The 16,370-nt window shown below is 38.8% G+C and overlaps 1 protein-coding gene and 1 long non-coding RNA gene across 6 annotated transcripts in view; one reads left to right on the top strand and one right to left on the bottom strand.

Moving 5' to 3' along the window:
* Positions 1-706: 706 nt before the first annotated feature.
* On the bottom strand, positions 707-2,553 carry LOC148935143 (uncharacterized). Its single transcript, XR_016140642.1, has 3 exons — positions 1,769-2,553; positions 1,609-1,652; positions 707-895 (listed from the first exon to the last, which is right to left on the bottom strand). It is a non-coding gene; the product is annotated as an uncharacterized LOC148935143 (long non-coding RNA).
* Positions 2,554-2,605: 52 nt separating this feature from the next.
* Positions 2,606-16,370, top strand: part of Fs(2)Ket (Importin subunit beta Fs(2)Ket) — a 32,308-nt gene continuing 18,543 nt past the window's right edge. The window contains exons 1-7 of one of the 5 annotated variants that reach the window (XM_011631426.3): positions 2,609-2,914; positions 3,490-3,548; positions 3,631-3,813; positions 4,220-4,573; positions 4,674-4,823; positions 4,911-6,772; positions 7,372-15,984. In XM_011631426.3, coding sequence (XP_011629728.3) covers positions 2,731-2,914; positions 3,490-3,548; positions 3,631-3,813; positions 4,220-4,573; positions 4,674-4,823; positions 4,911-6,772; position 7,372 — 2,793 coding nt within the window. In that variant the 5' untranslated portion in view covers positions 2,609-2,730 and the 3' untranslated portion in view covers positions 7,373-15,984. Of the gene's footprint in view, positions 2,915-3,489; positions 3,549-3,630; positions 3,814-4,219; positions 4,574-4,673; positions 4,824-4,910; positions 6,777-7,371; positions 15,985-16,370 lie in introns of those variants that run through there. The other 4 variants (XM_089082441.1, XM_089082444.1, XM_089082442.1 and 1 more) reach the window with 4 other exon arrangements.

Here is a 16,370-nt window from a genome sequence, read left to right as displayed (position 1 = left end):
ATAGAGAGAAGGAGAGAAAGTGCGGAACAGATGTAATTGCACGGCTGACAATAAAGAAATCGCGGAGAGGAGACTACTCTTGGTGAGGAGCTGATCGTCGACCTTTTCATCGTACGACCGTCGACCGTAGGAACGATGCATAGCGTAATATCACGTGAATATGTACTGTGTATTCTCAAATTAATATTCTCAAATATTAACACACATACACACGTACACACACGCGCGCGCACATTCATGAAACCTTTTTTCTGGCCTGATTCGTTGTTAATTCTCTGAGCCACAAATTATAGTTCCCTCTTGCTTGGAAAAATATACATATATATATATATATATATATATATATATATATATAAATAAAAATATAAATATATATAAATAAATATATATATATAAACACAAATATAAATAAATAAATATATTATATATATATATAAATAAAGATGTATACATGTATACATATACATGAATAAATGTATACATATGTATAAATATGTATACATATATACTTTCGATATATACGACGAAGAGGCAGTTCAAAGACAAGACGCGAGAACAAAAAAATTATGATGATTATATTTTATAAATAAAAAAAAAATTGACATGTGATATAGATGGTAAGGCACGCGAGAATGCGTTGCGATGCATTACGAAAGCAAATGTATTCTGTATATCGTTTCATTAAATCTACTAAAACGATGGACCGACTAGTTTTTCATTTCCCTTTTTCATATTCTTTCTCTTCTCCTTTTCTTGCCTCTTTTCTTGCTAGTCTGTATGAGTGAACAATCAGAAATTGATCTAAGGGTTTGTTATTCAAGGATAGTTTCTCACATTAACCCACCCTTCGAAATTACGTACATCTGGTCATAGCTCTTAACATGTCATACCGGTTCTAGAATTTAAATACGCAAAAGAAGAACATAGATATTTTACATTATATTTTTTTATAAATGTTTTCAGCGACAAATATAAATAATTGCGGAAGATAAATTCTGATCATCAGCTGCTTGAGATAAGCATTCGAACTTTTATCAAATATTATCATATTGCTAATAATGTTACATTAATATTGTATTCTCAAAAATATATAAAATTACAATATTCCTTTGTAAAAATTATTTTAAAATACAAATAACTAATGAAAAATTTTATTCCTTGAGATATGCTTTTTCTATATATAAATAAAAAAACATTGAAATAAGAAGAAAAAAAATTAAATAAATCAGCTTAAATAAAAACTGGAAAAAAATATATATTGATAATAAATGTCAATAATAAATGATGACAATTGTGGCTAACATCTTTCTATTAAAATTTAATAATTATTACGAGATATTTGATTCATTAGATATAATGATTTATTATAATCATATTGTTACTCTTTAATTATATTAATGGTCTCACAAAATTTGTTTAAATAGCAAATAATTATTGACCATATACATTTCTGATTGCATTTAAATGATTTAAAATTATTAAAATTAATACTTAATAATTTATTTTTTGGTAATTTATTATTAATAATTAATAATTTCCTAGAAAGTCAATTTAATTTTGATCGAGTTTTATAATGAAACTGTTAGAGCTGATAAAATAGTTACATACCTTCCTGCAACTAGATCAAGCATTAGATCGTCATAAAGTTTTTTCTGTAAACAAATAATGATTTGTCGTTATAAAAATTTTAATTCAATTCTTCAATAATTTATCGTTAAAATTAGAAATATTCACCATTGTGTTTGTATTAAAGATTAGAAATATTCACCATTGTGTTTGTATTTCGTATTTGAACGTTATGTTGTTGTATCCAAATCTTTTAGGAAACGTATTTTTTAATATTACTGCAATCTTATAATATCGCGATAATTATGCAATATTGCAATATGATGTAGTTAGATATACTCGTAATATCTTGCAATTTTTCTGTTGCATTGATTTGAAAATCTATAATTGTAAAAAAATTTAGTTGGAATATAAAAAACAAGATGTTGTATTTCTTTTGAATGGGATGGAAGAAGCAAATAATTTTCTTAATTACCTTGTTCTTGTTTAACATGTTATTGCAATGTACATGTAGAAATGTAGTACGGCAGAAAAGTTTGGTGTGAAATCATGTTCGTGAGTTAAAATAATCGTTTGTATTGTGAAAGAAAGTAATATTTTTCGCGCGAAAAATTTGCTTCGAAACGTTACGTTGAAGAACTCACCAATGATCAATTTCACAAATGGATGCAGAACCAATGCGATTCTCACAGCCGTGTTAGGTGGCGCGCGCGCATCAATCGGCGTATGCGCATTGCGCGATCAAAAGCACGCCTCAAGAAAATAGTTCGCTCTCGCAAGAAGAAAAACGCGATGCGATCGCGACAAAAAGGCGTCACGATATTCTCGCATTTGACACAACAATCACGTCGATTCTACGTTGCTCGTCTTCACTTTTTGGACTGCGTTTTTCCCGTAAGCGTGCTAGTAGATGACGATTCGTGCGCAGCGGGCGCGAGAATATCAAAGAGTATCAGGTATTACTACGCCGCATGCTGTGTGCAAAGGAAGCAACGAGTGTCGAAGGAGGAACGGAGAGAGAAAGAGTGTGTGAGCGAGAGAGGATGACAAGTCGCGCGGCTGAGTCCGCGAGAGCAAAGGAGACGCATGAACTCGTCCGCCAACAGGAAGTGGATGGCAGGAGAAGGGGAACGTCGAGAAGGTAGTTGAGTCGGTGGTGGCTACATGTGGATATCCGCCGGTCGCGACGAGAATTTTCGCATCAGGAAGCAGACGTTAATTTCCTCGCGTCGAATCGCGGGATCCGTGACGTATCACGCCGTAAACGAGAGCGATCCGCAGTTAGTCATGCAGATGGACCCGACGACGTTGCAGCTGATCCAAATCCTTGAGAAGACCGTCTCGTCGGGTAAGTGTTGGAACTCCGCCGTTGTGTCGTGGACGACATCACGGAAAGGCCGGGCCTTATCTTCCTCAATCCGAGCGACTTTTCTGGAATCCCGTCGATCGGAAACGCGACGTTCGTGGGCGGCGGCAGCAGCGGTGACGGCCGATGATGGCGAATCTCGATTTTGAGCACGCGAGAACAACGTCGGAGCAACCGCGTGACGCGTTCCTCAGTTTCGATATATTCGTCCAACGTGTTTCGATCGGGCGACCGCCGCCGCCGTCGTCGCAGCCGTGTCGACCTCGCGACTTCTCATATGGCACATCCATCGTCATCCTCCCGCGAACGGAATCGCGAGCCATTTCGCACGCTGTTACGCGCGATATCGCGCCCAGTTGTGCTGTTGCTAGGCGCTTTGTTCGCCGCGGGAAAAGTATTGTCTCGCCGTGACGGTTGCTCGCAATGATCGCATTCGCACGCATTGGCGCGACACGCATCCGAAGCACTTTGTGCTCGTCTAAACTTATGATTTTTCGCGATTTCCTAATTAATATTAATCGCGCCACGTGATTAATATGTTTCTATCGCGTTTTCAGATAAGAATGAGCTCTTGGCAGCACAGAATTTCCTGCAGCAGGCGGCCGAAACCAATCTCGTGAGTAAACTCCATAATGGAATTTGTGATATCAGTGGAAGGAGTGACATTCAATTGCAATTCGACGGTATATTTGTTTCAGCATGAATTCGTGCAACGACTCAGCGCCGTGCTGGTCACAGTCGGCGCGAGCCCCGTCGCCCGCATGGCAGCGGGTCTACAGCTCAAAAACCAACTTACCTCCAAGGATCCTGACATGAAGTTCCAGTACCAGCAACGCTGGCTTACTATCCCTGTTGAAACAAGGGAATATATCAAGAAAAATGTAAGAAGTGTCATTATATTTATCATATTTTTAATATTATTATTAATATTATTAATATTAATTAATATTATTGTTTTTATTATTGATATTTTGATTTATCTAGCATCTAAATGTTTCTTCTCTTCTATTGAAAATTATAAATTTGAAATTGTTCCGATTAAGAATATTAAGTATAAATATTTATTTATTAAGTATAAATATGTATTTCTTCTATTTCAGCCAACAACTGAATCATTTGATGTTTGATATAAAATTTGATAAAATAAGTTGTATTTATTAAAAAAATTATATTATTGTATGTCAAGAAATAACATTTTTAAGGATGTGTCAAGTACATTGGGCAATAATTTTTTTTTTTGTTTTTAATGACAGTTTACGTGACAGAGAAGTACATTTTTTCTTGCAGATTTTAGGAGCGTTGGGAACAGAAAATAATAGGCCAAGTTCCGCGGCACAATGTGTCGCTTACGTTGCTGTTGCCGAGTTACCAGGGGGGCAATGGAGCGAATTAATTCCATTGTTAGTCAATAATGTTGTCAACCCGTCCAGTACCGAGATGATGAAGGAGGCTACTCTAGAGACTATTGGATATATCTGCCAAGAAATCGAAAGCGAAGTGCTAGTATCACAATCAAATGAGATTCTTACTGCTATCATTCATGGTATGAAGGGTTCCAGCACGTCGAATCACGTTCGATTAGCGGCTACAAGCGCCCTGTACAATTCTTTGGAATTCACCAAAGGAAATTTTGAAAAGGAGGTATTTAGTATTTGTCATTATTGATGTAAATATTTTCATATATAACTATTACATTCTGTGCAATAAGCTATTAATGTGATGATATTTTAACTCTACATAGACGGAACGAAATTTCATAATGGAAGTTGTATGTGAAGCTACTCAGTCCACCAATACTCAAATCAGAGTAGCTGCTTTACAATGTCTTGTGAAAATTATGTCATTGTATTATCAATACATGGAAGCATACATGGCTCCAGCGCTGTTTCCTGTGAGTGTTATTTAGATTTTTGTTTTATTTTTTTTTTTTAATATTGCATATTATGCGTATCTAAATTTACTATGGAACTTTTTACAGATAACTTTAGAAGCTATGAAATCCGATGTTGATGAAGTAGCACTTCAGGGAATAGAATTCTGGTCAAATGTGTCCGATGAGGAAGTTGACTTGTCAATGGAAGAAGGAGAGGCAACGGAAGGAGGTCGTCTACCGCTGAAAGTTTCGCGACATTATGCTAAGGGAGCTTTACAATACTTAGTTCCGGTATTGATGAAGAAATTAACTAAACAAGAAGAATTTGATGATGAAGACGATTGGAATCCTTCGAAGGCCGCTGGAGTTTGCTTAATGTTGCTATCCTCATGCTGTGAAGAAGCTATCGTTCCGTATGTTCTTCCTTTTGTCAAGGACAATATTAAGAGTCCAGATTGGAGGTATAGGGACGCAGCTTTAATGGCGTTTGGTTCGATTCTCGGTGGTTTAGAACCTGCTACATTAAAACCATTAGTGGAGCAAGCTATGCCAACTCTTATCGAACTGATGTATGATACCAGCGTAGTCGTTCGCGATACTGCTGCGTGGACATTTGGTCGCATATGTGAGATGATTCCAGATGCCGCGATCAACGAAACTTATCTAAAACCATTGCTGGAATCTTTGGTAAACGGATTGAAGGCGGAGCCGCGAGTTGCCGCTAATGTATGCTGGGCATTTACGGGATTGGCAGAGGCAAGCTACGAGTCCGCTGAGGCAAGCGAAGATGGCAATCAACCGGAAACGTATTGCATGTCACCATATTTCGATTTTATCATTCAACGACTTTTAGAAACTACTGATCGACCAGATGGGGCACAGGCGAATTTGAGATCTGCTGCTTATGAGGCTCTCATGGAGATGGTGAAGAATTCACCGCGTGATTGTTATGTGACAGTACAAAAAACTACAATGGTAATACTCGAACGATTGCAACAGGTATTGCAGATGGAATCGCACATACAGAGCCATTCAGATCGCGCCCAATACAACGATTTGCAATCGTTGCTTTGTGCGACTTTACAATCCGTTTTACGTAAAGTCACCACAGAGGACGCTCCGCAGATATCTGACGTGATAATGACTGCTCTGCTCGCCATGTTTAGCTCAAATTCCTGCAAATCGGGCGGTGTGCAGGAGGACGCGCTCATGGCTGTCTCAACTTTGGTTGAAGTGTTGGGAGAGGGTTTCCTGAAATATATGGAAGCTTTCAAGCCTTATCTTTGTCTCGGCCTGAAGAATTATGCCGAGTATCAGGTGTGCTGCGCAGCGGTCGGCCTCACTGGGGACATCTGTCGTGCGCTTAAGAGCGAAATGCTTCCTTACTGCGATGAAATTATGACTCTGTTGTTGGAAAACCTCAGTAATAACGCCGTTCATCGTTCGGTCAAGCCGCAAATCTTTTCAGCATTCGGTGACATTGCCATGAGTATTGGACCAGAGTTCAAGAAATACCTAGACGTGGTATTGCAGACATTGGTGCAGGCATCGCAGGCTAATGTGGACAGGAGCGATTACGATATGATTGATTATTTGAACGAGTTGCGCGAGGGTGTGCTCGAAGCTTACACCGGTATAGTCCAAGGATTGCGTGGCGATGGGAATAATTGTCCGGACGTCGCTATTTCCCTTATCGAGCCACACGTGCCGTTCATCATACAATTTATCACTTCGATAGCACAAGACCGCGAGCATTCCGAAGGCAATGTATCAGCTGCGGTAGGTCTACTGGGCGATCTCGTCATGGTATTTGGAACTAAACTGTTGCCCATGGTAGAAACCGAGCCGCTAAATGACTTGCTGGCTAAGGGAAAGAAGTCACGTCTTCATAAAACTAAACAACTGGCAAGCTGGGCTGCGAAAGAAATTCGAAAGCTCAAAACTGCTGCCAATGCAACGTCCAGTTGGTGAGTACCTTTTTATTATATTTTCTCGATACATGCCTAATTAATTCGCAGAGTTTCTTATGTGATTTGATCTCACTTTAATTGACGCGCGATTACACTAATATTGTATTTCATTTTGAATTTGTACTTTAATTCGTATCTCATTAGAGGGACAAGGTTATCTCCTTTATTTTTTATTGATTCTTTTTTCGCGTTTTTCCGCACTCCGCCTTTGTGCGATTCGATTACTATGTCATCGTACATTCTTTGGTGTTTTTAAGTATAACTGGCGAGTTTTTCATAGCGAAGATAGGATGTAGGATAGGATTGATTAGAGAAAAGAGAGAAGGGGGAGGGCAGAAGAGAGAAAGAGAGAAAAAGAGTGAGCAAAAGAGAAAGTATGGATGCGCGCACGTCAGAATAAAAAGACACTGAAGAATTATTTCAATGTCGATAGGAATGCACTACCTTCTGTCATAGTGTTTTCTGTGTTGTTTTCTGTCCCTCGGATTTCCCGCGTACGCGACTTGAAACACCCGCCCGAAACTCCCCTTCTCCGAAAAGAATGAGCACCGATGAGCGACGGTGACTGATATTTGGCTCGCTTTTGTTGTTTACAGATCACCCCACGGTTGTACTGTCGTGCAATTTGATTTGACTAGAAAGCTATCAAACACAATACAAAGACAACAAGATTGGATGGTGCGGATGCGAGTTGATGGATGTGCGTGAGTTCCGAAGCGATGATGACGAGATGGGGTGATGAGTCTGCACGTGTCCCTATCTGGCGACGGTATTTTATCGATATAATATATCGATGTCGAATGCAGCCCATATGGATCCGAGAGAAAGAGAGTTTAGCGAGAACGCGAGAGCGAAAGAAAGTGAGAATGAGAGAGAGAAAGAAAGATAGAGCGCATGCTAAACGAAAGAGCGAATAAGAAAAAGAAAAGAAAACCAAAATACCTGTCTGCCGGATTCCGACAATGGATGATGAGGATGTGCAAATGGATGTTGCCGATGAATGAATTAAGGCCAAGTGAAAAGTCTATGGAGATTCTGATTACAAGTATGTCTGATGTAAAGAAGTCTGCGGCATTTACCCGTGTGATTGAAAGATTAAACCCCGAGAAGAGAGAAAGAGAGGACTACTTCAATTATCGTGGGTAGTGAGAGAAATGAACGGAAGAAGATACGAAAGAGCGCGACAGGAATACCATGCGAGGTTGGACGGAAAATATACATATATATGAGTGAAGGAGAGTGAAAGCGAGAGACTCAGGGAGAATTTCCGAAATAAAGTGATAGCATGATAGATACGAGAAAGAACGAATGACAAATGTAATACAATGTATGATGTAGCAATGTGTAGCAATGGGTATGCGTGTATGAGAGAGAGAGAGAGAGAGTGTGTGTGAGAGAGAGAGAGAGAGAGAGAGAGAGAAAACGAGAGTCTTTTATTTACAGTGACTCGCCGTTGACTCGTTGTAAAGCTCATATCGAGCTTCTCAACGACGTGCAGATTTTGAATCGCGATTTTTAGCTATCAATGCTTAGAATTTTCGCGCGTGCGAAAAAGTGTCGCTTTCCTATACAACGGAATGAGGCGTGAGTGAGCAGCGAGGGAGAGGAAGAGAGAGAGAAAGAGAGAGACTGAGTGCGAAAGGTCGGGAAGATTACAGAACTCGACTGGACGACCCCTGGTCTCCGATTGTGCTGCGCGAGAATCTGCGTGTTCCGTTGTGTAGTAGTATGGAATGATGTGTATGTTACTTTTTCCCCGTATGTGAATGTCTGTTGCTGTTGAGATTGGATCATTAAAGTTAATATTTTGCTGGCACAAATGATTTAGTTGTACCGAAGTCCTCGTCCGGCCTGAACGTCCGCAAGAGCAAATGATATCGAATGCTCAAAAGCAATCCCCGACTCTCCCTCACTCTATCCCTTTTATATCTCACCTCGATACCTTGTTGATATCACGTAAGTCCTTTTTACTAATTGGCCAAGTATTTGGCGCGATCACGGTATTCACGAGTGACGTCGCAGACGAGGAGCTTTTCGCACTGCCATTTGGAACAACGCTACACGGCTTGTCCAGACATTTTTTAAACACTCGTTTCTTCCTTTCCCCTCGTTCGTCTGGGAACGTCTGGGTCACTCGTGATCTGTTCTGGGTGAGATCGTCTTCCTGACTGCGCGTTGCCGCGCAGGAGCACTCATCATTCATGCGTTTGTACGATGGGAGTGTCTCTTCGCGGACTTTGAGGAAGTACCGTGATCGCATTTGAACGAGCCAAATTCTATCAAATTGACGTAGTTTAGTGTCATAGCCTGGAGAGAAGTAGCCTAGTGGATCTCTTTTGTAACGGAATCTAAGTCCGTGATGAAATCGCGCATTTCGATTTATGCGAGATCGCGAAGAGCCGCTCCTTCACGTTCGAGCGGGATGTCTCAAGTATCCCGTATCTCTACCTCTGTTTATATCGCGTCCTTGATGACGAAAGTCAGTGCCGTGTCGACTGTCGTCGCGAATCGTCATCGCTAGTCCGTTCTGTAGAATCGTGAAATCTAAAGATCTTTTGTAATTGTAGATCGCGATTTTTAATGACGTTTTGCAGTAATAACGCAATACGGAATCACGTTGTCGTCAAGAAACGTCTGCGATAGTGCCATGCATTCCAAATGTTTTTTCCAACGTTCCTTTTTTCGCGTAATTTAAATACCTTGTCGCGATTTCACGTTTATGAATACCTTATCCGTACACTCGTTTCTCATTTTCGATTTTCCAAGTGCGAAAGGAAAATAATGGCGTAGAGTGACGTAGAAGAATCTTTAGTTTTTTAAATTCATCAAATGTGAAGCAAATGTATTTTGGTAAATATCGACGCACATTCTTCAGAAATCAGTATCGACGAACAAAACAACGAGAATGTCACGTAGAACAATTATGCTTCGCCCAATTATGTTTACATTTCTGAAAATCAAAATTCGTGCGTCTTTAATCACTTATCGAAATCGATATACTTTTAAAGTGCTCAAACAATTTATTTCGCACATGACTCGTGATAACATTGATTAATTGTCCCGTATAGGTGTTGCCACGATATTTCGTAGTCTGAGTTTTTATGAGAAATATTTATACATTCCTGAGTTACAAACTCTAGAGGAATTTTTGGTTTTGTTATTTGAAAGCTGTATATATAAAATTTCTTTTAATCGCCGTATCTATTGGATTTAATGATGATGAGATAATGGTAGTATTATCAATGTAAAAAATAGAAATATTGCCAAATTGTAAATAATTAAGAAGTATTTCATCGCCGATTTCAAATCTATCTATTTATCGAGTGATATCAAAGTTTAATAATATGGGATATATATGTATCGAAACTATTTCTCAAAGAGAAAACTAACTATTTTTCTAAGCTAAGATCTTTCATAAATCATGTAGTAAAACTTCTTGCGAAAACAGGAAAACGTTCTAAATTTGTGGCAATATTTATTCGAGCCATTCTATTTTAAGGCGATTATGCTATTTGTTGAATAATCAATGTTTTTCAAAAATCTATTAAACATATCTGTAATATTCTTTTTTTTTTTTAATAAAGTTTTAAATAATATCAAATTTGTAATACTAAGTTTATCAGGTGATTCTAAGAAATTCGATAGTCAAGTATTTTAATAGTTATCTTTTTCTCGTTTTATTTTTGTTTATCAAAGAATTCGATTATTCTTGTCAAAATATAATACTTAATTTCGAAATTTTGCCGCAATTAATTAACTCTTAATTTACTATTTTAACATTTTATAATATACCAAGGGCGTTTAATTAACGATTGCGGTCGACAGATTCACGATTGCGACGGACTTGCTAGAGACGCGAAAATATCCTTTTCTTTTATACATTCCACCTAGTAAAAATAAAATAAATAGAGAGTGACAGAAAAAAAGAAAGAATGAGAATGAGTGCCACGACGGAGAGGACAGCGGTGCGTGTCTTTCCGTATCTTGCAAAGAACTCGATCGCTCACCTGTTTTTCTGATTCGCAATCGAGAATTTGCATTTTTTTGTATGTGAAGGTCGCCGGAATTCGCAGCGTGTTCTGATTTTGGTGCTGAGATCGATCGTTTTCTTAAAATGAATCTGGTGTTAAACTATGGAAAGCATAACGTGCGGTGATTCTGAGAATCGCATTAATATTGATTAATTATGCAACAACATACATATTTAGAATTTTATCGTCATTAACGAAGAAATTATCCTTAAAAAAATCACGTTATATAATTTCGAAATATGAATAGTTTATATATATATATTTTTTATTAATCTTTATATTATTATTGTCTTATATATTTATGAAAAATATTTATATATCTATTCGCAGTGCGAAAAAGCCAAATGCTTTAAATTTGAAAAATTTGAAGAAAAGAAATTACAAGTTTAAGTTGTTGACTAATAGAAAAGTTTTATAAAATAAAAATATTCTTTTCTTTAAATTTCATTACATTGTAATTAAACATTCAAAATTTCAAAATCGTCGATCATTTATTTGAACAAAAAGTTGTGTCGAAAGTTATCGAAGACTGAAGATTATTAGTATCTAATTATTGTTCCAATCACTATTCTAAGAGTTTCAATGTACGTTTATAATACTTGATCATCAGATCGTTTTCAAAAAGATCATCTCGACGCTTACGCAAAATCGCCGCGAATTGCGTCGCCAAATTTGTTGATGGGGGAAAAAGACAGTAGAAAGAAAGTCAGGTGCGAGAATGAAGCGTGAAATCGCTATAAGTGAACGAATGAATCAAAGATTCGCGATACAAGAGAGAGAGAGAGAGAGAGAGAGAGAGAGAGAGAGAGAGAGAGAGAGAGAGAAGAGTGAGTGAGAAAGAGAGAGGGAGAAATTGCAGGAGATGAAGCGACAAGATACAGAAACGACAAAAATACAAAAAAAGAAGAAATAATAGATATATATGTGACTGTGATTTTTGGAGAGAGACTCTCGTGTGCGAGGAGTCGACATTCTGCCCTGAAGAAAGCACGGTCCTCGCGATTTGCCGCGATTTCTTTGTCGATCGCAGAGACGAAACTCTGGCGGACGATCCTGATCCTAGCATATCCTACGATCGAAGCTTTTTCTCTTTTTCCTCTACCTCGACAACCTGATCGAGCCTGAAACGCACACGTCGGGATCATCGCCAGAGGGAAACTCGCTCTCGAGTATTGTGCTTTATCAGGCTGGCTTCGTAACGAGCATCGACATCCTCGTCGGAAGAAGAATTAAAATCCTTTACTCTTTAGACTAGACATTTCTCAACCAATCCTTATCCTTTTATCAGAAGGATCAAAAGTTTTTAATAGAGCTTCGGATGATCCGTTAAACAAGAAAGGTCTAGATATTCCAAAAATTCGTATGCCAAAGATTTCTTAAAAGTGATAGAGGATTAACACGGGAAGTATTAATCCAATGTGAAAACAAATTATCGGATTCCGATACTGCTCTGTGGAAAAAAATTGTCCTAGATCATAAGTCAACGAAAAATGTTCGCGCAAAGCCTATGTTCTTTTTTATAATAGAGTTTTTCCACTGTAATAACGTTTTTGTGACGCTTCCGTGGAAGCGATGTAACATGTCCTTGTAGCGAAAGAGCCTCATGACAAGGATTTTTCGTCGATACGCGAAGCCAGCCTAGGGGAACTTACGATAGCACGACAAAGCGACTTATCTTGTCGACTAATTAGTTGTTTAGCCTTTTCATCGTCGAGACTCCTAGAGTGCGTGCGATGCTTACTAGAGCGAACGTACGTGATATGAGCGTATTTTACGTAGTATATTTAAAAGTCGTGTGCATTACGCTGTATCAGTGATGATGTGCGCTGTGAAGTAAGTAAGGAAGTTTACCAAGCATGCGTCGATGATGATTGATGGAGCGGATCGGGGAGAGAAGATGTTGGATAATGATGATATTGCTGATGCTGATGCTGATGTTGATGTTGATGTTGATGCTGAGGATGATAATGAGGATGTTGATGATATGTGGTTGGCTCGTGATTCGTCGTGAATCGCGGCGTCACGTTCGAGAAGAGAGAACGGATCGTCGATGCATGAAGAAACAGAAGGCCAAGCAAATGTGTAAAAGTAAATATAAATTTTGTATCGCGGGGCGGATCGGTTCGCGCCGCCTGTCGGTCTGCGGGATCGATGGAAAATTTCCCGGGGAAATGTGATCTCTATATTATCAAAACTAATCTCTATAATTAATATTAAATCTATAATAAATATTAATATATTTTTAGATTAAAAATCCTAATGGAATATTGAAAAAAATGCAAAGAAAGAGAAAGATCAATAGTATGTTTTTTATCTTTCTCTCTTCGCGATTATCTTGACGTAATTTAATGGAACATTTTTTAATTTGAAGTATATTTTTGACGGGATTTTTAAAGATTGGATCATGGAGAAGCAACTGTCAAAGTAAACTAAAAAATAGTTGCAACATTGCTATCTTTCGAAATTTCCACGTGATTCCGCTGGCTCGCAAGCGTTTTTCGCGACTCGCCTTCCGCCTGCGGTGTCCTTGTACGTACGAGACAATATTTTCGATAATATTTTTTAACGATCGAGTCGCGAAACACGAGCCCAACGCGTAGATCTGTTGTTCGATGCTTGACTGCGCGGCGGTGGCGACGGTGGCATCGCAGGAGAGTTGAAGCGAGCATTCCTATTTTCTTTTTTTTTTTTATTCTCGGCAATATTGTCGAAGCAGAGTAGTCTACTTAGAGAATCGATAGTATTTTACATTGCGGAAATTGCGATTGAAAACTTTTCATCGCATCGTGCGTGGACATCACTTCCGGAGAGAATTGTCGATGCTGCAATCCGTCAATTAAGAATCATGTGTTCCTACTAATTAATTATTATATATTATTACATAATCGAATTATTACATAAATCGAATGAAAATTCCAATAGTGCAGTAGCAATAAAGGAAATGTCTAAATAAAATTCGGTGGATCTCTCGTTTCCGCGAAATTGCCGCGGAATCATCTTGTCAAAGTAAACTCGCCGAGACTCCCTGCGATCCGCGTCATTTTTCCAGGGTGGAATGTTGAGGGCGACGTCACCGTCGCGACAAAGTGGGCGAACTAATTGAAAAAAAAAAGAAAAAAAAACCCAAAAAAAAGCTGCATGCGTGGATGACGTCTGGTACGAAAGAGTGCCGAGTGTTGCTGCCGATCGAGAAAAGCGATCGGACCGAGCTAATTATAATTGGCGCGCGTGGTGGGAAGAAAATGTGTTTCTGGGCGACCTATATATGCGTGGGTGAAGCGAGAGAAGAAAATAAAGGGGACGATTCTGAATGTGGACGTCCGCCTGCCGCTGTTGCTCCACCCTCTCCTCCAAGCAATCTCCTGGCACTCGATCCGCCGATCTCTGTAGGATAATAGCTTCTTCGTGCTGCGATAAGAGCGCCGATAGGCGACGAGCAAAAATCATGGCCTATTCTCGCGACGCGAGGGTGGCAATCGAATCGCCGGATTTCGAATGGCGTGACCCTCGCAGATCGGACGTAATCGTTAACACTTGCTCAACTCGATGCCCTTTTTGCGTCTGCGATCGGTATCGAGCTAAGGGAAAGGCACCAAATTTGTTCGCGCCTTGCGAACATCTATCGTTTCTGACAAATGATTAATTTGAAAAGAGAATTACGCTGTTTTGAGAAATGTGATGTTACAGAAGAGATTTTATTTTGTATATACTTAAGGGGGAATTTGCAAGGGAAGGTAGAGCCGTCGGATTTAATATAGCGTGAGTTTATTCGATTGATCGGCTGCCGCATTAGCTAAATGTTATGTATTATGATGTAAAGATATTTTTGTCGCAGACATTTTTGCGACGGCACAGCATGGCAATCAACATAGGATAATAACTAAATATTTGGATATCGTGATTTCAAATCTAGTAAAGTAAAATGAATGCAGAGAGAAGGAGGAAGAGAAAGACAAACGAAGATCCACCAAGATCTCAGGCTGTACGGAGCATTTACTCGGGTATTCCATTTAACGTCAAATAAATCCCGGAATTCTAGAGAGCCAAGTGAATGAAGACAATATGTAATACTTGTAGAGTTTCAAGTTACGAATTCTAAATTTTAATTTGAGAAATTTGAATTTACGTTTGACTTATAATTTCAAAGTTAATACAATATATAAAATTATAGTTTAAAGTTACTTATTCCATCTAAAATTTGAATCCGTGCACATAAAATGTTCTGTTTTTTAAAAGGATTTTCTGCTTAGAAAGTCTATCGAAGTCTATTTTTCATGTGATTATTAATTTGTCAGCATTTACGTACATATATGTGAAAATTGAATAGTCGGACGGTCGAAATCAGTGTTATAATTATAAGAATTAGAAGAATACAATGTTCTTTCTTCTTTCACTTGTTTCTTTGCAAGTTTCGCTCCTACGGTCGCGAGGAGCTTCAATCGGACTTCAATAGGAGAGGGTGCGGCATATCCACGCGGTGCGAGAACCAACGCACCGCGTTATCATTTTATTTCTATTCGGTTCGAGTCAGTCAGTGTGGTGCTTGCGGAGATTGTGTTTCCTGTGGTGATTTATAATTGACAACAATGTGACTTCGGCTACATCGCTTACGTGAGTGCCAGAGCGATCGTGGAATGATTGAGGGACGATTCTTCGGGAAGTGTGTCTAGCGTATAATTGGTCACATTAATGGTCGCTCGATTGGCCTCACGAGGCCTCTACGACACGGAGAAACGTCGCGGCACAATATCGTGACTCTTCGCTAAAACGCGAGGATGTTCTCTTCGGCGCTCGCACGTCCTCGATGCATCGTTCACGTTGTATTGCACAGGAACAATTCGATTTGCATATCACTCAAGACATTAATGTGGCTGACTGTACCGATGAGTGCAAGAGACCAAGATTATACGAATCGCCAAGCGACAGTGCCATACAATATCGAGTCATTTCGACTACTGTTTCTTCACCGATTTGGTTTGTCTTTCTTCGAAGGCGCGAGCACGCGGAACGCGGGAGATGCGCTCGCGTCTACGTTCGGGAATGCGAAATGTCGAGAGGTGAAAACGAGATCCAATCGGCGAAAATTGCGAATTGCTTCCTATTTTTATTTCATGGTTTCCTTTTCTCTCACAAAAAAAAACATGATGGCCCGAAAATAAATTTCATTTGAAATCTGTATACACGCGGTGATGCCATTATTACCAGTCGTCGCTCAAATACATCAAGCACAATCAATATGTGTCATTATCCTTTTTCGAACATCTCAGTTTTACACCCGTCGCATACATTTTTTACTTGCGAGAGTATTCTTCGAGAAATTAGAATAGAAATTAGAAAAATTTTTTTAATTTCTTAAATTTTTTTGAGAATTTTGTTTCTTAATTCTAGTATCATTCTGTAAATATTGTTGCTTCGGATTATTTATGTTTCTACGCTCGCCAGAGAATTCAATATCTAAGCTAATCAACTAATCTACAGAATCTTCTTCAATGAAATTAAAAATTATTACTTTAAACAAAAATTACCTATACGTAAAGAATAGGGATAAAGAAGCGATCAGATCG

This window comes from Pogonomyrmex barbatus, unplaced genomic scaffold (assembly GCF_055798465.1).
Source record: "Pogonomyrmex barbatus isolate J1 unplaced genomic scaffold, ASM5579846v1 scaffold6, whole genome shotgun sequence".
Taxonomy (NCBI): domain Eukaryota; kingdom Metazoa; phylum Arthropoda; class Insecta; order Hymenoptera; family Formicidae; genus Pogonomyrmex; species Pogonomyrmex barbatus.
Note: the sequence above shows the minus strand (reverse complement) of the source record. Positions and strands in the feature narration are given on the sequence as shown.